Raw genomic sequence first — 24,129 nt, 5'->3', positions numbered from 1 at the left:
ACAATATTAATTCATGCGTTGTTTTACTGAAACAAAATAGTGTTTATCAGAAGGTTGCCTGGTGTACAGTATGCTTTATGAAACTATTTGGGCCTGACATTGCATGGTGGTCAGGACACTTGGGTCGCGAACTCGAAACCCGTCACCGAACACGTTCGTCTTTTTCAAGCGTAAAGGTGTTATAATGATCACCAATTCCACTATTTGTTAATAAAAAGTTGACCAACAGTTGGTAATGTGTGATGTTGACTAGATTATAGTCTATATCTTCTAAAACAGAGACTCTTAACACGAATAGTCGTCGATTAGTTTTTACAACATTCAGTAACAGCACTGTTCGGGATACATGCATTGTTTTAGATGTTAGTTACACTGAGAATATAGCCAATTACCTAAAAATATGCGTAAATGGAAATATTTGAAATATTTTTAGTTTGACATTTTTGGACAACAATATACAGTTATATTCGTTGACATATGAATTATTTATTGCATAGTTAAATTAGTATGTTATATAACTACATTTTCCCCCATTAGAGACACTAAAATTTCGAATTAAAAAAGTGAAGTGTGTCCATTGATTTATTCAATCCGTGTGAATTGACTCTCTTGTATGATAAGCTCGCTGTGCACATATGTAGAATATTTTAGTTCCTAATATGTATATCATTTGAATTCGAAATGTATTTTAAGAAATGAATCTGTAGTTGCAAAATATACTCTTCAAAAAAGAAACGCAAAAGGCAAAATTTGAGACAAATTGTTAACAAGTTTATTCCGGGTAGTTCTGTATGACATGTGTGAAACTTTGCACATTCACTGCTGAACATTCAAAGTCTGCAAAGGCGAAGTCCACGCTCACTAGTTGAAGTTTAACGTCACTCAACGTCAATAACGAGTATGCCCCCCGTGAGCATCAATAACTGCTTGACATCTCCTGCCCATGGAAGCGATGAGATGACGAATCACATCCTGTGGAATGGCTGTCCACTCAGCCTGCAAAGCTGCTGCAAGCTGAGGTAGAGTATGCTGTTGAGGTTGTCGCCGTCGCAGACGTCGGTCCAACTCGTCCCAAAGATATTCGATGGGGTTTAAATCTGGTGATCTGAAGGGCCAGAAAAGAACGTTGGTGTTGTGGTGTCTCAAGAAGACAGTGGTGAGTCGGGCTGTGTGAGGACGGGCGTCTACCGTGATGGGTTGCACATGGGGCCTAAGAATCTCGTCGACGTATCGTTGAGCCGTAAGATTCCCTCGAATGTGCAAAAGGTCTGTTCTGGCATTGTAGGCGATGGCAGCCCACATCATGCGGCTGCCACCACCAAATTTGTCAACTTCCTGCACACAGTTTGCTGCAAAACATTCACCTCGGCGACGGTAAACACGGGTCCTTCCATCCTGCCTACGAAGCATAAAACGTGATTCATCGCTGAACCAAACATGCCTCCATCGTCGATGAAGCCACACCCGATGTGTCCGAGTCCACTGCAGCCGTGCTTGACGATGTTGCTGGGTGAGGATGACGCCTCTGACTGGACATCGAGGTCGGATTCCTGCATCTCGTAGACGGTTGCGTGCGGTCTGATCGGAAATCCTACGCAGCCCTGGTATGGTTGAGGCAGTAGGCGTCGCAGTGGTGGTCCTATCCCGAAGGTGACGTAACCGGATGTAGCGATCTTGTGCGGGCGTGGTCACACGAGGTCTGGCAGATCGTGGACGGTCACGAGTTGATCCATGTTGTTGGTGACGATTCCATAGCGTTGTGATGGTGCTTGGGTGGACATTCACAGCTCTGGCAAGATCTGATCGAGATTTGCCTGCTTCCAACCGACCAATGGCGTTTTTGCATTGTGCTTCAGTCAGTCTTGCCGTAACTGTATTGCGTGTCGGTGGCTTAACACTGAGCTATGGAAACCGAGAACCCGTCACTTTTATAGAGATTTTGCACATGTTGCACTTGCAGAACATGCAGATCTCTCAAACAAATTTATTGGACACGAATGCGTTTTGGCGAAAAATCCGATGTTTTCCTCCGTTTTCAAAGTGCACAACTTTTATTGTCATTTTGGTCTGACAATCAATGCCTTAACACGTGTAACATCACATACTCTGAGCTTGTAACGTTATTACATATATATTTCTCTTTAAAATAAAAAAAAAAATATCCCTTTTGCGTTTCTTGTTTTGATAAGTATATAAACACGCTTGACTCGTAATCCGAGAGTCGCAGGTTCGAATACCCGTCTAACCAAACATGCTCGCATTTCAACCGTGGGGGCACTATAATGTTACGGTCAATCCCACTATTCGTTGGTAAAAGAGTAACCCAACAGTTGGCGGTGGGTAGTGCTGACTAACTGTCTTCCTTTTAGCTTTAAACTGCTAAATTAAGGACGGCTAGCGCAGATAGCCCTCGTGTAGTTTTGTGCGAAATTCAAAACAAACAATCATTGATTCAGTATTTTCTGTATGACTGATATAGAATGATAAATAATAAGTTACTCGTTTTGTAGTATGCTTATGCAGTTCTTTTTTCTCTCTCTGTCTCTCACGAATACGTACGACACTTCCAAGCCCGTTGTTTCACTGCAGTTTCATTGCCTCCATTTTGGTTCTAATTTCTAGCGCTTTGATTTCTTGTTACAGCCTCTATACCTATTGTATATAGTTTTTGCGAGTTTTCTAAGTCACATTGAAAACCGTTTTCCTTGAAGAGACAAAACTGATTTCGTATAAAAGTTGTAACTTGTTCTCTTCATTAGTAATTTTCAGTTTTCGTTTCGTTTCAGGATTTTTGTTTTCGGTTTTATATTATGATATTTTGAAATTTTGCCTTTTCAGCTATGTTTTCTCATGTTTGTATAGACCTTTGTTTATAAACAAATTAAGTTCAAATTAGATGTTTGAAAAGGGAAAGGGACAGAAATATCTTATAAAACGATCGTAGGTTAATAGATAAATATTATGTAACGTAAACTCGTTAACACGCGCTCTTATATAATAGTCCAAATACACCATCCTTAGCAAAATTATAGTATTTGTTTACCATAGATCGTACACGTTTTGAAACTAGGTAAGTGTGGGTGCACATGTATGAACCAGCTTAAAGTGCAATTCAAAAGTTAATCGGTTTGTTAGGTATGTATACAATACAAAGTTGCGCATAAGCAGAAGTAGTGTTCAAAATCAGCTAAGTACCTATATTGTCAAAAATTTAAATTCGCATAATAACTCCTATCCTGTGTTGTAATTTGCGTTTCATAGCACAGAAAAGTTAAAAACTTCGATTTAAAGAAATTCTAAATATAGTCGTATAACATTCTTACCACTACACAGTTATTGCTGTGATCTTAATTGGAACTCTAGTATATTTGTCTGAACAAAGGAGGGACACGTATCACTATGTTAAATATATACATGTATTTACTGTACTATCGTACCGTGCTTTCATACCCAATTAACACGATTTCGGCGTGTAAAGGTTTGATTTTTCGACAGCGATAGTAAATGAATACAATTGATTGTTCTAAAAACATAAAATTTGAATGTGGTGTGCACCAACTTACGTTTCTTTCTTTCATAATATTTCAGTTATTGCTATAAATCATAAATTTTCTGTGAAAGTTTTTAAGTTTCTGCCCCAATAAGCGTAATATTTTCATATCCTCTCCTCTCCACTACTGACGTAATATGTGTGACTAATCTCCCCACCAAAATGCCAAAACACACATATTTTTTACACGCGTGTAAACCACAGTTTACATTATTATTTATAAAATTTCAACTTTGGTTACCAAAGTGGTTTCTCTTACATGATGTTTTCTTTTTTTCTTTTCCGCCTGTAAGAGTATATCTTTAACTTAAATGTAAAACTGATATTCAAAGATGGTTATAGTAGAAAATTCCAGTATTATAAATGTTTATTTAAAATATTTTTCCTTTATTAAATACATCACGTTCATTTAATACTTAGTATTTTTAAACAAATTAAGTTTGCTTCAAAACAGAATAGGCTCTTTTAGATTTACATTTCAGTTATTAATTATTCCTTCATGATGTGGCATACGGTTGCTTCGAATAATGTAATTAAGAAGCCAGAAGAAAATCGAGCTTAGGTCATATTTAAAGCTCTAATTAAACAGAGCCTGAAGACAAGTTCGTTCGTATTGCTTTGAATGTTTATTGCGTGTTTTCGACGACTTGAATATGAGAAGTTCACACCCAACACTGCAATATTTACAATTGGTAAATACTGCAGCGTTAGCTGGTTTTGTTTTTCCAACAAAAATATTTTTTTCTCTTCGTAAACAATGTTTTCCATTCCGGTTTAATTATGAACTTTTATAAGCACTACTGGATAAATAATTAGAAAAAAATTGATATATTTTTTTTACTCAAGTCATGAACATCTTTGCTTATTTTACTTACAACTTCTGTTTTCATTTATCATGAAGTACAGTAACATCTAATAATAGGGATCATGATGAAATAGTGTCAGCTATAAAAATCGCCAGTTTAAACCAACTTTAAAATATCTGAATATTAATTTCACGTTATTGGCTGAACAAAACTAAAGCTTATTGCACGTATAAAACCACCTAACTCATTGTGTACGTGTTAATGGAGTGGATAAAAATTTCATATATTTCCACGAATTTTCATTTGGCTTTTCCAGACAAGCGTACATTAAAAAAGTTACGAACTTCATCGCTCTAATTCTTTCACAGAACTCTTCCGTCTAGGGTCTCAATGATTCTCCTCTTCTACGTAAAAGGATAATGGTGTGTGTGTCTATATTATGTATAATGCATTATATTGGGCATATTATCAGTTTTGAGGATAGGTTGGTAAAAATCCTAATAAGGAATAAAAGCATGTCAGGTATACGTTCGTCCTGCGCTTGGCATTGCTGACGCCCAAAAATATATCTAATAAATGGGGCGCATAATAATTTAAAAAATATATATAAAAACAAGCATATGTAATCTATATAACTATAGTAATATAAAAAATTTTAATCCTACAAAAATATTTAAACCAGAAAGTCAAAACTACAAAACTGAGTAACTTAAATATATCCTTACTTTTGTCCAGATTAACATAATTATAGTGATTTACGAAAGTAGGGATAAAGTTTTTTTTTAATTTTAAGTAACTCAGTTTTGTAGCTTTGACCTTCTGGTTTCATTACTTTATGTTAGTAATTATTTTCTTCCCTTCCTCTTCCCAACTCATGGGACGCAGAATTTATATAACTTCAAGTGTTTAATCTGCATACGTACGTGTTCGTCAAGTATACTTTGGACTCGAATTGCAGGAAAAATGTTATAAAGTGTAACATGTTTCTGTTCATATTAACATCTCTACATACAAACATTTTATGTATATTAATACCAGAATTCTACATGTAGAACATTTTCACCTTTTTCGTTATCATTATTAATAATTTCATAACGATATCTGGAATACTGGTGTAAATTGAGCCGCTTTCTGGTATCTTAAGTCTTGGACACACGTGATCGGCGCAGCAATGCTGACGGGGAACGATATCGCTTAAATGGTGGATACAAGTGAACCGAACACGTGGAATCGGATTACAGCGCAAATCATGATCTCATCAATACAGCCAAACTGATCACAAATGATTGACTGGAGTTCCAATGGCGATGAGATGGAATGTCACGAGACGTGTCTTCTTACAGCTTTTGTTTTGGGACAGAAAAAATTCAGATTATGGATTCATGAGACTCCAATAAAAAGAAAGGAACTTTGTGAATACAACAGACTGTTGGAAAAATCCCTTAAATTTCACAATGAGCAGTTCAACAAATTTTTGACTCTCCAGTTTCTCAATGTAGCAGTGGTAAGTCTCCGAATTAAAAAAGCTAAAGTTAGGGGTTCAGTTCTCTTTAGTGAACACAGCAGATAGCTGGATGAAGCTTTGCTATAAGAAAGCACATGCACAGATTTGACTCTCTACGTTTATTGAGCTGTATGACCTAATGAAAGATCCACTTGCTCAGCTTGTTGTATGGAGTTAGAGTTGTGGTTATGAGAAAAACATCTGTTTCATTCCATGCCTGTTTGATATCTTAGATTTTGCTGTTGGTTTAAGTCGTTTTATATAAATACCTAAACATCAGTCACATTTTGTTTATTTCACTCTTTTCTCGTGATATTTTACATCATACAATTTGATCAAAATAGCTAGCACAAACACTGAAGTAATATTTCAGACTTTCATAATTGTGTCATGTTTAAATTGCAAAATAATAATTTGTTTACATGCTTATGTAGAAGTACTGTTATCAAAAGTTATGTTTGACATATTAATCTCTAAAGTTGAAATCGTTTTGAATGTCATGAAAATACAGGAATATGATAAAAGCAGTGCTCATGTGTGATAACATATAACAGTTGATCTAAATGTCACATACATATTGTGAACCTTCCCATTTCATGTAATGGTTCTGTATATCTTTACATATAAAGAGTGTTAAGTGTTTATTTTAGCTCTTCGTAACTAGGTTACCTGTTGGCTGTACTGTATATCTGTATGTCTGTGGAATTGCTTATATGTGCATTTTCACCCATAATTTATTTATGTAGTTATTTTTGTTTTGTTGGTGGTGGTGAGAATAAGGGCCTATTCTAGTTAGTCTTTATATTTTAAAGAAACAACTAAATCTTTTGAACAAAATTATTTTGGGATTAATCAAAAATCATTGTAAAAATATTGCATGAAATGGAGAATATGACCATTTCAATCCTTTCTTTTTTTTACCAAACTGTTTATTTTACTGGTTTTGTAGCATCACAAGCTGCTTTTCAGTATAAAGAAAACAACCAAATACTCTTTGGAATTAATAACATTTAAGTTAAAAGTTTATTGTTTGGATAAAAGTAAAATATACAGTTTTATTTTTCAACTTAATTTGTTTTATAAACTGAATTAAAAAAAGAAAAAATTATCTTATTACTAACAATTCAAAATCAAACTCTAACTCAAATGTGTCTTTATACCAAAATCAACATTAAACCAATTTTTTTGTTAGTCATAAATTTACTGTTATACAATGCACAAATTTAACACATTACAGATATTATTTCTAGAAAATGCTTTACTTAGTACTGAATAACTTTTACAATGTTTTTGAAGTTACACAAAGTATATTTATTGTACATCCAAAATAATTGATATAACCATGAAGACAAAAGGTGGAAGACTTTTGAAACGTCATCTTCTATACTTGTGTCTCCACCACAGTTAATTGCCATCCATTCTACAAAGTATCATCATGAATACTCTGCCTAAACAATCTCTCAAAGACAAGTAAAGTATTTTTCAAAGATAACTGCTTTTGTCTTTTTATTGCCATTCCAAAAGGACAAAATTAAAAAGAAAAATACTTATTGGAGGGCACAGTTTTCTAGATGTTTAAAATGATTGCAGTGTACGTTAACTTCAAATCTCAAATTATCAATTTCTTTAACATAAAATTCTCCACAAATAGAACAAATTAATTATAGAAGTTACATTTTTAGCATTACAATTAAAACAACCTTCAATAACTCCTGCTCCATTGGATCAGGAAGGAAATTTCCTAATTTGTTTGTACATATTAAAAAATAGATATTTATGTATTACTTGGAACAATACTGCCTTAGTTCTGTACTTAAATTTTTGTAAAGTTACCTATACATGAGCTTGCAAGCTGTTATTTAGCCCAAATTATTTTACAATTTTCCAAAATATTCTTTAACGTATCTACAACTTGGACAATTTGTTTTTGAGTAAAGTTGATCTTGATTGATATTTCTGAATTATTAACCATGATTAATGGAATAATGTTTTCATTACTATCCTTATATTTCTTTCTTTCTTCTCCTGTTGATCTCTTCACCAAATTAAAACCTATGAATAGTCTTCTCTGGATAATGACATTTTATCAAAAATTCCTTCAGTTCTTTTTATCTGAGACTTCTCGACTTTGTATTAAATGTTAAAATATAAGCAACAGGGAAGATTAACTTTGCTGATTTGGGATGATTGATATTAAAACAAAAACATTTAAATCCATATGTGAGTTCATAGGATTATAATAAAGATCAGTCATAGCTTCATACTATTTTTTAACTACAACAAGAATGTGTAAGAGCAGTTTGTTGTTTTTACTGTTCTGATATGTAAATTTGATTGTTTCACCTAATCCATTTAAAACCTGGAAGAAAATTTTGATCTCATAACTTTTATTGTAAATATTGAAACAGTCATTCAGAATATCTTCCACAATATTTTTATGTTACACAGTTAATGTCAAAATAGTTTAGAGAAGATCAAACAGTTTACAAAATTAGATAGGAATAAATCTAGATCTTTTAAACCATTTGTTAAAATAATTCCAAGCTCAGTATTATCTTTTTTCTTTTTTTTCTTAGGGAGACAGCTGGGTCCCCAAAGCCTGCAGTTTTAGGGGCTAGTTCTGCAGGTCATTGTAAAATTTACTCTTCAGCAGAAATTATCAGAAAAAATCATCAAATTAAATTGCAGATGTTATGTAAATTGAGAAGAAACTAAAGATATCAACATATTTTCAATTTATTTTATTATGAACTCATATTTCTTTTTTTTTTAAAGCAAGTCATACTACTTAGATGGTTTTTATTTTGTATATGATATCTAATTTCTCTCTGAAACATGATATAATAGTAATTTTTGTTTCTCTCTAAAACAGTGTCTTGTAATAATCAAAATAAATAATGAAAAATATCTGTGCATCACTGCTAATGTAATCAGTTATTTTGTTCCTTATTAGAGCAGTGTCCTTTCCTATTCAAAATAAATAATAAAGCAAATATTTATGTCACTATCAGTTTAATATAATTTTGCTCCCATATAATCCCATCTACTTTTCACATACTTGTGAAAAAATATCAAACACTTTTTATGGAAAAGATGCCAGTAGTAGCAGCACCATTTAAAACAAGTTTTATTCAAGGTTTTGCCTTTAACATTGAACTGTTCCATTGGCAATGGTGGCAATGTCCAGTTTGATCATGTTTGTAACTTTCTGTGAGAAATTGACTTTTTAAATTCTGTTTAATCTTTTATCCTTGTTTTATAAAAAATGTTGTTTTATTTTCTTATTTATTTTTATTTTTTCATTTTTTTCTTTCAGTAATGTTTGTTTATACATCATTTGTTTAGCACAGGTAGCTCTAGTGCTCTGTACCTTTAACCCATCCTCTTAAATTAAAGCACTAGCTTCTGCCTTAATACTCCAGGTAAACCTAAACGGCAGCCAATTTATTATAGGTACATCATCTGTATCTCTTTTGTGGCTTATGACTATTTGTTGACTGAGTTGACTATCTGGTCTGACATATACGTCAGCATATTCCAATGGCAGTTTACTGATTTTGTATTACTAAGGTGGAGTCCAAATTTTCTGTACAATATCCATATAATAACCTTGGCTAATCTAATAAACATGCATTCACTCTCATCTATGATGTATTTAAAGAAATCTCAATCATACAGCTAGTTACAGTCATTTCTGATTTAACACCATACCAACAGCCAATCCTGCACAAAGGTGAATGACCAATTAAATATTAGAAAGAACTATGTTTTGAAAATTCACACAAGTATTTATTGATTGCACATAATAAAACTTATTTTATTCACAGTTTCTCTATTTCTCATCTCCAACCTGATGATGTCAGGTAAATCTCTTGTAATGTTGTGAATAAGATAATTATCACAAAAGTTTTGCCATGTACAACCAATAAAAACTTGTGTGAGTAGTCAGTTGTCCATAATTACAAATCAACACTGACACAAAGCTCACATCTGGAGTTATTACTGCCTGAGTAAATTTAGTTAGATTTCTGAACTATACAAAAGTGTGTTTCATTTTGATTCTTTCATTATTGCAGTACAATGACAACAAATTTGCCTTTTTGAGATTTAGAGAGTATGGCAAAATATGCAGATAACTCAAATCCTTATGTTTGGAATATTAATAAAATGTATTGTAATTAAATAAAGTAAATAAGAAAATAACTTATAATTTGTTGAAAAGAAGGTATATATATTAGAAATAATTAGTTTTGATTCATAATATTAGGCCTGGTATGGCTTGGTGGTTAGGACACTCAACTCGCAATCTATAGGTTTTAGGTTCCAATTACTATTACTGAACATTATAGCTCTTTCAACTGTGTGGGCATTATAATATGATGGTCAATCACATTATTTGTTGATAAACGAGTAGTCCACAAGTTGGAAGTAGATAGTGTTCCCTCTATCACTGCTTAGTTGGAGATTGCTAGTGCAGATAGCCCTCGAGTAAATTTGCACAAACTTCAAAATTACTGATAATATTGTGAGAAAAAATATTATCGAACTTGACCTGACACCATTTTAAATCATTGGATCTTATGCCACCAATAAATCTTTGACATTTTATGCATTGTTTACAATTTATGAGTAGAATTAGTGACCTGTGTTATTGCAAAAAAGTAAATAAGTAGCATGTTTTTGGAAAATTGGTCAAATTGAAATTGTCTGAATATACAACATGGAACTTTCTGATCAACAATAAGAAAAGTTAATTCTAAGATAAAGTTATTTTTGTTTGTTTTTCTAAAAAACAAATCCTCACAACAAAGTTGGACAATTTTTTTCATAATTTAAGAAATTACAGAAACACTAAATAAAATTATATTATTTTAAAGCCAAAACTATATAGTACTTGATACTGTAGCTTCCTTCTGTTTTTGTATTTTAACAGATAGGAATTTGATAGTTTTACTATAAAGCTACAACTTGTGCTATCTGATAATTTATCTAGTTAGTTCATCCTTAAGACACTAGTGCTTATTAATCCATTCATTATCAGCAATATTCATTCTGTGTAAAAACATAAAAGTATAGTGAAATGTGCCTCTTTGCTCATTGAGCTTATGTCTAGAATAAGGTAGTTTCATGCAGAAGTGCCTAGTGCACTGCAAGGTCAACCACAAAATCAACCTCATATTATCAAATTTTTCATAAACTAAACTGACCAAAACATATTTATACACATTCTGATCACTGTGATATCACAGATCAGTGGTTAAACTTGACTTGAGTTCCAACAGTTTAATGGAGCCAGGGCTGTGACAGTCATTGACTGTAAGTAACCCTGCTGCAACTGTTGTGTAGTTAAACAGAATTACATGTTCCTTCAGTGTTGTGGTAACATGAGGTATGGGCAAATTCTTCTGACATGTCATATTATTCTGCAACCAATTATAAGTGCTCTACCTCACCCTGTATAATTTTATCTGGATAAAGGTATCCTTCACTGCTGCTGTGACACAACTATAATGGGCACCTTTGATAACATTGATTGTACACTTGATAGTAAAACTACTTTGGGCAGAAATTGAGTCACTTAAGATACAATCAAGCACTTCTGTAAGTTATTCTAGTTGAGGTGGTGCAATGGCACCTGTTGTTGGTCTTCCTTTACGTGAATACCTCAAACATAATTATTATAGAAACATTCTCTGTTAAATTATAACTATTTCGTAACTTCCATCTGGTTTTATATGGTCTCTTTTTATAGTTTTACTTTCAAGCTTTAAACTCGCTGATAGATACCTCACCTTTCCATTATATTTAAATATCATCATACTTGAGCTATGAATAAATCTATGGCATGTAGTTACTTCAATATCAAATGCTCATTAGCATCTGGTGCTGGATTGTTTAAGTTCAGTTCCAAATATTATGTTACAGGTTGTTGAATCTGTCTGTGGCATAAGTCTTCCTTTGGATTTCCTTAAATCTCACTGGTATTATCTGTTTCATTCTTCACTATTGGCTGTTAATGGATAGATGATATTTCTTGGTATTTCAGCTGGTACCTGTATCTTTTTATCAGTCAACTGAATGACCTACAGTCATGAAAAATGCATTGCTGTTCTACTCCATGATACCTCATGCTCCTCTTCCACCCTTAGTGATTTAATAGCTCACATAACTTTTCAGATTATGGGTCTCTGTCTTCTCTTTCTTGAACTAATTGTTGTCTTTGGAGATGAGGTATCCCTGTTTACTGGATTCTATCATTCAGTAACACTTTTCATTCCCCTCCTGACAGCATTTGGCATCAGTTGGTAATGGGGCTCACCTCCACCCATATTAAACAATCTGAGTCCATATAGAGACCTCCATCTATAGCAATGGTAAGTCATCTGCCTCTAATGTTTGCTGAACTTTAAATTCAGTACAAGAATTTTGTTCAAATTTTCAGACTGTGGTTCTGTGATCAAATTAAGATTATAGACATGAACCTGCACAAATGATGAAAGACATTCCATAGACTGTACTATGTTTTATGTTTTTTTGGCAATACATTCCTCTCACCCAGTGTCTTTTATCTAGAAAATATAATTTTCAAGTTCTTCCAAGATTATAATTTATCATTAATAAGAGTACAAAGAAGTATGAAAAGGAATGTCTATCAACATAACTCATTATTATACCACAAACAAATTAGAGCATGTGACAGAACAGGAGGTTTCTTATTATATATTTGGGGAATGTATATGTTTTTGACTTGAGTGAATCAGAGATATTGATTTGAAAGTAAAGGTTTACGAGGAAAAAAATATTTATCCACAAGCCAAGATTGAAAAAAAAGCCTCACGTTAACTTAATGAATGCATAAATTGAATAAAAACAGTTACACTGTAATCATATGGAATAAATAATCACATTTCAAAACCAGCCTCATTCAACATATTATGTACAGAAGATTGGCATTACCAATTCTTCTAGAATGCAATGTTCCCACTTCAGTGGTTTCTCACGTTAAGAAAAAGAAGATGACAGAGTATCTATACTTCTCATAATAATGAGGTTAGAAATATCCATCAAGACAAGCCTAAAAGGATTTTAAAACATCATCAACTTATACACACACACACAAACCTTGTGTTTTTTATATATCAAAAAGAAAAAGTGCTTTGCTTTTATAATATTATTATGGACAACTCTGGATTCTTACTGTAACTATTGCAAATGAGTAGTAACTTAAAGATTTCACAGAGTCTGTATTTAGTAAATATTCCAACGGCTTGCTCTAGATAGCATGCGAGTCATGAAATTTACCTTTTTTTTTTTTAATGGAGAATATTCTTACTACCTTTAACTTTTAGGTAGTGTTAAGGCTATTTGATTACTTTCAGTATTTTTAATTGACTAGGATAAATGTGAGTATTTCTGTACATTATTCTACTTTATATGAACTTTTCTGAAGTAGAAAAGCTGTTTCAAGTTAAACATGTCTAATATGCATTGATCTCTTAAGTAAATTAGCCAATAGAGAGAGCATTTTGAAAACTTAGTTTTAAATTTTTACTATGAGCAAAAACAATGAATATAATAAAACCATATAATAATTACACACACACTCACAATTATAAAAATTATATGATAAGAAATAAAGTTTTATGTCTTCGTTTTGAGCTTAGACTTTGAGATCCTTGTACGAATGAAGTTAGGAAAATATAATTATGAGTATACATATAGAGAGAGCTTATTATCAATACAAATAAAGTCTGTTTTTAATACTTCATTTTATTATACTGATTCAGATGTCATTGCCAACTATAGAAAGGAGTATAAGGAAATAATTTTTAATAGTGCTGCTGTAATGAGATGTTGTGGGCTAACCATCTCACAGTATCATGTAGGTTGTTTAACGTCATCATCATCTTCAAGTTTATGACTTTCAGAAATTTCATAAATATATTCTATATTATATAATTGAGATACACTTTTATTTTTATAGCATAGTTATGATGCAGAGCTACAAAAGTCTAGATCTGGATCTGGTACCTCCACCTAGGTGCAACAGTCTACATTGGCAGCATACTGTACAGAATAAACTAAATATGAGTTTACACACCATTGTCAGAAGGACGTCACTAACAAACTCATCAGTTTTATTGCCAGAATATTACAATCAATTTAAATGGTGGAGACAAAAGGTTTTCAAGATCTAATGGTATCCATGAATTCTCAACATATTCTTCCCAGTCGTGAGCATCTATTCACAGTCTTGACGAGAGCAGATTGGATGAAGTTCAACAAAACATCATCTCTCTACTGCCACTTATACCCAACATCAATATTTCTGTGAATATATGAAATAAAGACATGTAAAAATATATTTTTCAAGATGGCTGGTATAGGTATTTAATGAAGGTGACCTAAGAAGGTCAAAACACTGTTCTATGCTTTATTTTAATTAAAGTTTTAATACCCCTATCAGCCTTCTTGAGAATACATTTCAACTTCAAGTAGGTTTCTCTTCATCATGAAATGAACAGGTTGCTTGGAGCGACTGGAAAATGCAACAGTCATGCTGATATATCAGAGTTTCAAGAGGCATCACATATATGTTGACATTGTGGCTCAATATGATGAAATAATAAATCCTTAAAATCAGCAACAATGTGTCATGTGGTATATGATAACACATTCAACATAATCAGGGCTCTCTTTTTGCCTGAATTTGAACTGCAAACACTGTGTACTGTGAGAGAAGGCAATAGCTCATCTACAGATAGCAACTCAAAAAATGAACTATTGGATTAATTGAAATTGGCAGACAGTTTATTCCAATTTCTTCTTGAACATGACCCTTGCTTTTACTTACACACTAAAGTTTGTGGATATAGAGGTCATGAGAAATATTGGACCACTGCTAAAAGTAATTTCCAAAGCATTGACCATTGTGTCCTACATTCAAAAATCAACACAAGCAACTAATCTACTTGAAGGAAAGGCCGGTGTTCAGTAAGTAATATAAACACAATGGAACTCATAAATTAAAATGATTAAGTCTATGTTGAAGATTCTCCAGGATAAATTGGATAATCTAGATGCTAGTACATCAAAACTTAATTCTTATGATCAAACTTACTTGAATATTTGATGACAATCCTAATAACTTTTGAAAAGGCAAGAGATTTTAACCAGGGTCAAAACATTGTTACCTAAAGTTATGTAGTGCCATGTGCTGATTACTGACACTGTCATGCTGCAGTCCAGATGTAATTTCACTGATGTTTCTGTTCATGCTTGGCTAGCTCAGTATGAACAATGAAATGTCTTATGGTTGGCTGCAGCATTGCATCACAAATTTAAACTTCACTGATGTTTCACTAAACCCATATTCTGTGAATCCAGTCAAAGGATTCTGCAGCAAGAAGTCAAGAAAGGTTCCTCAACTAATAATCCTACAACTGAAAGAGAACAGTAAATCCCCCTTTGCAATTATAGTAAGCTCTTTAGTTTCTTTGCTGCCTCTAAGAAACTAGTAGCTTCATCTTCAGAGGCTACATAGATCGACATTTACCTTGATGCTCATGAAGAAAACAACCCTCTATATTATTGGAAGACACATGAAAAAAATCTTCTACCCTGTCTCTACTGGTCAAGTGTTACCTCAGTGTTTCAGCATCCTCTACTTCCCCTTTTCCAGTCAATTTCACTGACAAGACGTGAAAGACTGATGTTCATAATGAACAGTGCAGTGTACAGTTATAATATCTGTAAGTCTCCTTCAACTCCCTAGCAGAATAACAGTATGTCTGTGGACTCATACCACCAAAAAACAGGGTTTCAATACCTGTGGTGGGCATAGCACAAATAGCCCATTGTGTAGCTTTGTGTTTAATTCCAAACAAACCAAAGAAAAGTCTCCTTTGCAATGTATTTTGTTCTAAATCTTTGTTATTACATTTAAAAAAATAAAATACTGATGTGTTATCATTTGTTCAAATTTTGTTTCATAAAATAAGAGTATTGAAATCTTATCATCAGATGTTTTATTGTTATTGCATATTACCTGTCAAATGTATTCATGAACACATTCCTATATATATATATATATTTGTATTTATAAAAAAAATCAAATATCCCATTTATATTTTATTACTGATCTCAAGTATACACCCCATACTTATATTTAGAGACAAAAGTAAGGTAATGGTGTTTTAGTTGTATTTAACGCCACTTAACACCATTTTGTGTCTGCAGCCATAGCACCCAAAAGCACTGAGGATATTCCATCTAAAAGACGTAATCAAAACAACAGATTCAAAGCTAAAACATAAAAGTAGCACTGAAAAGAATAAAAGCTGTTTTAAGGATTGGAAACGTTTTTAAAGTTTTGTAGCAAAATATACGTTTTAATGATTTTTTAATGTTGCCAGAATAAAATGATTTATTATATGCAAAGATTGAAATATTTCTGAAAAATATCATGTGATTAACACATAATTGAATTTACTGTTTTTGTACAAATGTTGAGAAATGCAATGTTAGGTTTTATTAATTTAGCTTAAGTTATAGGCATGCGCAGCTCAAAACCTGAATCTTTAGTGCTCGAACCCTATAATTTCTATCTCATCACATATGTCTTATTGTTTTCTTTTTTTATATTGATTTTCTGTTTTATTTGTCAGTATGGAACTGCTTTTCAGTTTACTCATTAATTTCAAATGATATATATGTTTATATAATTTGAAATTAATTGGAATTTATAAGAGCTCTTCAACAAAATTTAAAATGTAGTTTCTCTGTTTTATGCAGCACTTGGGTGGGCCTGGAATGGCCAGGTAGATTAAGGCGTTCGACTCATAATCCTAGGGTCGCGGGTTTGAATCCCCATCGCACCAAACAAGCTCGCCCTTTCAGCCGTGGGGGCGTTATAAGTTATAATCAATCCTACTATTCGTTAGTAAAAAAGTAGCCCAAGAGTTGGCGGTGAGTGGTGATGACTAGCTGCCTTTACTCTAGTCTTACACTGCAAAATTAGGGACGGATAGAGCAGATAGCCCTCGTGTAGCTTTGCAGGAATTTCAAAAAACAAAGAAACACTCTGGTGTACTTAATAATGTTCAGCATATAAAATTAAGGTTTACACAGTTCGTCGTGAAAATAATATTTTAGTGCAGTTCAAGAATAGTGACACCGTGCTTTTAAAATATACCTATAAATTGATTTGGTTTTTAATATAAAAAAACTGAGAGTGACAAAATACTATTCATGTGTAAGCTATGTGTTTTCGAGATCAATGCGGACATTACGAAGTCTGTTTCCACGATTTTTCTATTTATTTTTTATTCTAGTACATGTGGTTACTGTCTAGTTGGTTATTGATTTCTCGCTGAAATACGTGCATAGCTCTAGGTTAAAGGGAGATATGTAGAAAGGCAATATGATTATATAAGTGTCAGCATTATAACTTCGACATGTGATTTTATAATTGTTGCTGTTCGTGATCCTGAAGAAAGTGGTGAAAACATAAGGTAATAAATAGTTCAAAACATTTTAAGGAGGGTTGTTAAAACTGTGAAAGTTTCTCATCATATTTTGATTGGTGTGACTTAAATCAAGACCTACATAACTTTACATATTTTTTAAAGATTTATTCTTATGCAGAACATAATTGTTTCTTTTGTGTGTTTTTTTTAAGTAAATATCCTAACAAACTAAAGGCAAAATATGTTTAAAACACGGATTTCTTTCTAGGAAATGAGGATGTAGAGCCGGTTTCAACAGATAGAATATCAGTGGAACACTTGAAACAAATAATTTTATCACATTTTTAACATTAAGTATGATGTATCCGACATCATACTTAAAATTAGCCAATACTCCCGAAGAGAGTGTGTTTTTCTTATAGCAAAGCCATATTTGGCTATCTGTTGTGTCCACCGAGAAGAATCAAACCCTGATTTTAGCGTTGTAAATCCGAAGACTTACCGCTGGTACAGCGGTAAGTTATCAAACCAGATATATATATAAATATTTGTACTATGAATCTTTGGATCACATATTTCCGAAAATTTACATTGCAGTTTTGAAAATCAAAAAATACAACTTAAATTTTATTTATATATGTTAACATTTTACTTCCTTATGTTCATACAAGTATAAACAAATGTACTGAATGTTAATATTACTCGTGGCTGTTATTAAATGAACTTCTAGTTTTGAGATGCGTTTACGTGCTAAATTGCTAATACGTTTTAAAATAAATTGTAACATATACCATCACAATGTTGACGATAGCATTTTAGACGTATGCGACAAGTACATGCTGTGGAAATTTCTAAGTAGTAAAGTCTTTAGACTTTGTTTATTATTAACTAGTAAAGCACTGATGTCACTCTATGTTTCAAGTTTCAACAATAACCAGTGACAAGCGTAGAATCCTACTTTATTTCTAAATTCTCATAAACAAATAGGTTTTTTCGATGAAATAATCACAAAACGCATGTAAAAATATAAAATAGCAGCATATAAGTGAAGCGAATATAAAACATCTGTGAGTACTTATTGTGTTGTGTATGTGTATAAAGTTTCAGTGCTGAAATGTAAGCACTTTGTGGTGAATTTCCGTAAAGTGAGGAATTCAACGCTCATTTATATTTTTGGTTTAGCTTTAAAACTCGTAAACATGAAACTATAACTTCTTGAAACTTTAAAGGGTAAACAGGACATACGCTTTTTGATTACAAAAATTTATAGCTTCATGTTTACGAGTTTTAAAGCTAAACCAAAAATATAAATGAGCGTTGAATTCCTCACTTTACGGAAATTCATATATAATATAGAATAATATTATTCATAATATAATACAGAATAATAAAAACAATACATGTTTTAAAACAGTTATGCATTATATAATGCGTAATAAACTTTTATTAAAAGTTATAGCTAACAATATGTAAGGAGAATGTTCTGATTTGGGTCTAATGGCCTGATGCACATACAAAACATACGAACACACGTTATTTCACGATGTCATTTCAAACAAAATGTACGCTCCGATACCAGTCTGCGGTAAGTCTGAGAGTTTATAGCGCTTAAAATTTGGTGTTTATATACCCGCAATGCGTACACCACAGATATCCCATTGTGTAGCTTTATCCTCGTCAACAAACAAAATACTAAAAAAAATGTATTTTCCTGTGTGTTATGAAATGCATATTCACATTATTCATTGTATACATACATGTTTATTCAGTATGTATTTTAATTCTAGACAGCAAGATCTCTTTATATGTGTTTTTGTATCAGCAACGTAGCAGCGACATTGAGAGAAGTTGTTTCTTGGACACAGTCACAGTTCATTTTAGGGATTGTTACTAGGTGGCAGGATAATCATATAATCGAGATCAGTATGTCAAAAACTGAGTTTTAGTAGTAAATTTCTCAATTAATTGAGACTGATCAACATAGTCTTCAACTATACTCGTTTTAATTTTTCTTTTTGTAGTGAAAAAAGCATGATGATTATTAGAAAATGTATCATTTAATACATAAAATAAACACCTTAAAGATCATAGTACAATTGTATTAATCAAATATATTTATCAATTAACATCGTATGTTGTTTTTGCAATTATAGTGAATTAGAACGTTGACAAAAATCTACCTTGGAAACCCACCTATAACAACCTTTCCACCTCAGACACTATTTTAGTGACCCTTCTCTGAACCCTGCCCAATAATTCAGAGTATTTCCTAAGTAAGAAGTCTAAAACTGAACGCAGTATTTCAAATGGGACTTAACCAGTGATCTATGCAATAAAATTATAACCTCTTTATACTTGTATTCAACATTTCTGTAGATACAACCTGAAATCATACTACCAGCAATAACACATAGCTTGGATGACTTAAGAGACTGATTAACCATTACACCAAGATCATTTTCTTTGATAACATTGTTAAGGTTATTCCATTCTATCTTATACTTATAACTCAAATTATGATAATCCACGTGTGTTACATTGCATTTAGTATAAAACCCATCTGCCATTTATTTATCCAACTCACTAAATGATCTCAATTCTTATGTAAATCAGTAGTATCCTCATTACAGCTAGGAACACCCAAGACATTACTATCATTTGCAGATTTAAGTATTTTTTTACTATTTCTTCATCTGTGTCATTGGTGTAAATTGAAAAGAGCAAAAGATCTAAAACTGAGTCTTGAAAGCACCTCACTTCTGATATTAATCCAGTTTGGCTGAACTCCATTTGTAACAACCCTCTGCTTTCTTTCATCCAGTCACTCTTCTATTCAGTTTACTAACTTGTTCCTCACACATACTGAAATAATTGTTTCAGAAGCCTTTTAAATGGCTCCTTGTCAAATGCCTTCTGAAAATCCAGGAATACCAAATCTACTTCTTCACTCTCATCTACACAAGCAGCGACCTTTTCAAAGAATATAAATATATATGTAAGGTAAGATTTTCCCTTATTGAAACCTTGCTGACTACCCAATAAAATATTAAACTTCAGTTTTCCCATAACTGATTTTAGACAAATGGGTCTATAATTACTGGGACAATTTTATCACCTCCCTGTAAACTATTCAAGGACTGACAAAAAATAGTAAGTAGGTCACATATTCAATCTTTGACCCCTTTTAAAACCCTTGGGGAAACATTATCTGGCCCAAGACCCTTATCATTCTTTTAAATTTCTCAATTATTTTTTTTTGTAACCAGCTCAGATTTAATGCAGTCATCTTGTTTGATCTCGCTTTCATTTATTACTTGTTCAAGATGTGGAGTATTGCTTAAATCTTCATCAGTAAAAATCAAAGTAAAATCAAAATCATATACTAGTCCTCCTTTATCATCCTTCGATAGTCCTATCCCCATTTAAACATTTTGTTTACCCATTATGTATTTAAAGAAATCCTTACATTTTTACATTTTCAGCTAACCTTTCCTCACACGTTTTTTTTGATGTCCTAATATCCTATTTCACCAGCTTTCTTCATCTTCTGTAATCTTCTAAGTCTCCTGTAATACCAGTCAATTAACTATTGTTTCTCTGTGAATGTTGGTATGGTCTACAACTATTAATGAAGTAATATATAGGCTTTTTCCTTTATGTAGAAACAAATTGCGGCAACCATCTTTTCTGGTATTCGAACATTGTTATTTTTTAACAATATAGAGACAAAGGTAACAAAATTTGGAAGTATGGAACTTGCCCTCGTGTAGCTTTGCGTGAAATTTAAAAACCAAGTACTGTGACTGGTCAATCTCATAAGCTTATTACTATTAGCCACTGTAAGATTGTATAGAAATATTCACTGTAGGTGCTTTTACTCAAATCTGAATTCATGCAATTGACAGGAATTCAATATGTATTTGTAGATAAAATTTATTCTTCGAAGTATTGGGTTACTTATGGAATGATATTTGTATATTTTTGTGTATCCATCCTTACCTTGTTTCTGTACTTTTTGACATTAACATCCCTACATTACTCTTAATTTTTACAAAAAAAAATTGTTATTGGTTGTTTGCCATATCTTTTGAACGTCGATATTATTATTGTAATTATAGAGAGTATGTTACGTTTATCGCTGTTGTCTTTTTATTTGTGACTCTTATGATGCATTTTTGTTAGTCTTTCGGTGCCTGGGTAAACAGCTACAGTTATGTTTTATTGGCTTTCTTGACTTACTGTCATGTCGTTTTAATATTTGTCGAACAGTTACAATGTTAAAAAAACAAACAATAAACTTTACTCCTGAGTATTGACTTCATACTGAAGCGCCACCATGTTTGGTTGTTTGAGCTCAACTCACGATCAACGAATGGGAACGAGCGCTCCTTGTTGCATGTGTATCGTGGGCCAGTGCTGCGCTCGTTGATAGGCCCTTATTCGCCCTTGAAAAAATAATATTTGTGTTTGGCCTATGACGAAGTTGGTCAGTTTAGGGAAGATCTTGATAATTGTATCTTCGTATAACTATAATACATAAAGCTGTACTTCAATTGCTAGCACTACGTAATGTGTTTTAAGCTGCGGACTTACTCAAACTTGTGTAGAGGTAGTGAAAGAAACGTGGTCAACAGTAGTAGCTGCTGACGGTGGATCATTTAACTTGTACTGTGTCAGTAACACGGTTTTCCTACCAGCAAGCATTGACTTTTCTCTCAGTCATTAACTCTTAGACTTATTAAGAGCGAATTGTGTAGTTATAATGTTGTTGTTGTATCCCAATCTTGTCTTGCAGAAAATTGCCAATTATTGTATATCGAACTAACAGTTTGATTTTTACCTAAAACCTGCTTTTCTGAATCTTGAAGAAGTATAGAGATCATAAATTCGTTCAAACTACTTTACACATTCGTACATTAACGGGCAAGAACATAACTATAGACCGTTAGCGCTAAAATTTGCAAATGTAATAAAATTTATCTCTCAACTAGAAAAGGAGAAGAATTCGAGTTGTTTTTGTATCTTTATTATATTTTAAGGTTTATTTAAACAGCAATAACATTCGGAAATGTTTGGTCATACCGGAAGAAATGTTTAAGCGTGTAGTACATGCTTAAATAAAAGTAGTTGATTCCTTTAACTTTGCACAAAAGAGAATGCTGAATTATGTATAATCACGTTCATGATTTGAGCGTTAGAGTACAGAACAAATTATGCCCTAAACAAAATGAGTGTCTGATCAAAACTTTTGGTGAATCTTCCTGCTTATCGTGAACTAGAATCCAAAGTTTGAAGCCTGTAGAGAAGTTAGAGTATAATTTATGTTTTATTATGTGAGAAGTATCGGTTTGTTATTTGTGTTTATTTCCACTAAATGACAACTAATGGTTCATTGAAACCAATTTTACTCAAATATTCAACTCCTAAGAAAAGTATTTTTGTTATTGTCAAATAGTTTTGTTTTGTTTTGTTTTGTGAATCGTCATGCATATTTTCAGAAGTATGGTGTGTGTCATAAAGGAACTTGTTACATACTTGATGACCGAAGAAAATTATACGTATGTTCGTTTTTTGCAGAAGAGAAGATTATGCTAAGTAAGTATTAACATGAATGTTTAACATCTTTTTATATTTTACACCATTTGAATGTTGAGGAAAGTTAAACTAAACTTTGTAAACTTGCAAGAACTTTCAACGTAGACTTTGTCTCCTCGACAGATGTGACATACATTTTAGCATCTAAATCGCCATGTTTAGGATGGGTTAGAGCATGTAATACATTTCAAGCTTATTTGTTTATGTACTTAAGTACATAACAAGTAACAAAACCTTATTCTAAGTCATAAAAGTAGAATTCGTAGTTTGACATCGTTATTGTAATTTTGATTGATTGACTACAATTAAGCACAAAGCTACACAATAGGTTATCTGTGCTCTACACACCACAGATATCGAAACCCGGTTTCTAGCGGTGTGAGTTCGCAGACATACTTCTGTGCTACTGGAAGGTTTGTAATTTTATTCACTTATGCCTGTATTTGTGAAAAAGTTAATTGTACAAAATTTGAGAGCGGGAAGAATGTTAATAGGTAACTGAGGGCACACTAGCTGTAAAAATCAGTTATAATTAAAACTGTGTAAGAAACATGCATTATAAGATCAGTTGTATAATTGTTTACATATGTAGCTTCTAATCTTTGTTTTGTAGTGTTACTAACAACAGTTTTTTTAATGTATGGATTACGACGAGTTTCACCTGTATGAATCAGTTTTTATCACTGATTAATGTATGTTGTTTTTGTCACTTAACATTCTGGTTTACTCTGACTGCTTTTATAAGTGTTGCGTATTTTTTATCAGCACCGTCATTAATGTTTTATGTTTTCATATTACAGTATAAAGTAGTGTACCTGTATATGTATAAAGTTTGTTAAAATTGTTTTTTTTGTTTTGAAATACAAATGATATATATTTTGCCCATCTCTTCAGTCTGTAGCTTTTAAACTGAGACTTTAAGAATTTATAAAGGAACTCTGAAGTTTAAGTTATGTATTTGCTATCATTTTTAATACACATACCTGAAATTTACTTGCTTTGTTCAATCAAAGTTGTCAGCTATAAAATATAAGTTAGGTGAATTTCAGTGAGAAAGTGACAAGTGGTGTTAGCATACCGTACATGATACTTTGTGTTTGTATAATTACAAAATATATAATTGCAATGAGCTCTGCCGTAAGTTTACTACAAAACAAAGTAATCGTGTTAATTTTACTGAATACAGTAACTTTGTATTAGTTATTA

General features: G+C 32.4%; 1 protein-coding gene and 1 long non-coding RNA gene across 10 annotated transcripts in view; both read left to right on the top strand.

The window, feature by feature from the left end:
• Nucleotides 1-24,129, top strand: part of LOC143250856 (calmodulin-binding transcription activator 2-like) — a 188,657-nt gene that overhangs the window by 61,774 nt on the left and 102,754 nt on the right. The window contains exons 1-2 of one of the 9 annotated variants that reach the window (XM_076501988.1): nucleotides 21,589-22,000; nucleotides 22,827-22,923. The exons of the other annotated variants lie outside the window; for them this stretch is intronic. Coding sequence (XP_076358103.1) covers nucleotides 22,917-22,923 — 7 coding nt within the window. The 5' untranslated portion in view covers nucleotides 21,589-22,000; nucleotides 22,827-22,916. Of the gene's footprint in view, nucleotides 1-21,588; nucleotides 22,001-22,826; nucleotides 22,924-24,129 lie in introns of those variants that run through there. 9 annotated transcript variants of the gene reach the window in all.
• Nucleotides 5,431-18,064, top strand: LOC143250895 (uncharacterized). The gene is made up of 3 exons (XR_013028425.1): nucleotides 5,431-5,860; nucleotides 8,437-17,373; nucleotides 17,597-18,064. It is a non-coding gene; the product is annotated as an uncharacterized LOC143250895 (long non-coding RNA).

Source organism: Tachypleus tridentatus, chromosome 1, assembly GCF_004210375.1.
Source record: "Tachypleus tridentatus isolate NWPU-2018 chromosome 1, ASM421037v1, whole genome shotgun sequence".
In the NCBI taxonomy this organism is placed as follows: Eukaryota; Metazoa; Arthropoda; class Merostomata; order Xiphosura; family Limulidae; genus Tachypleus; species Tachypleus tridentatus.
Note: the sequence above shows the minus strand (reverse complement) of the source record. Positions and strands in the feature narration are given on the sequence as shown.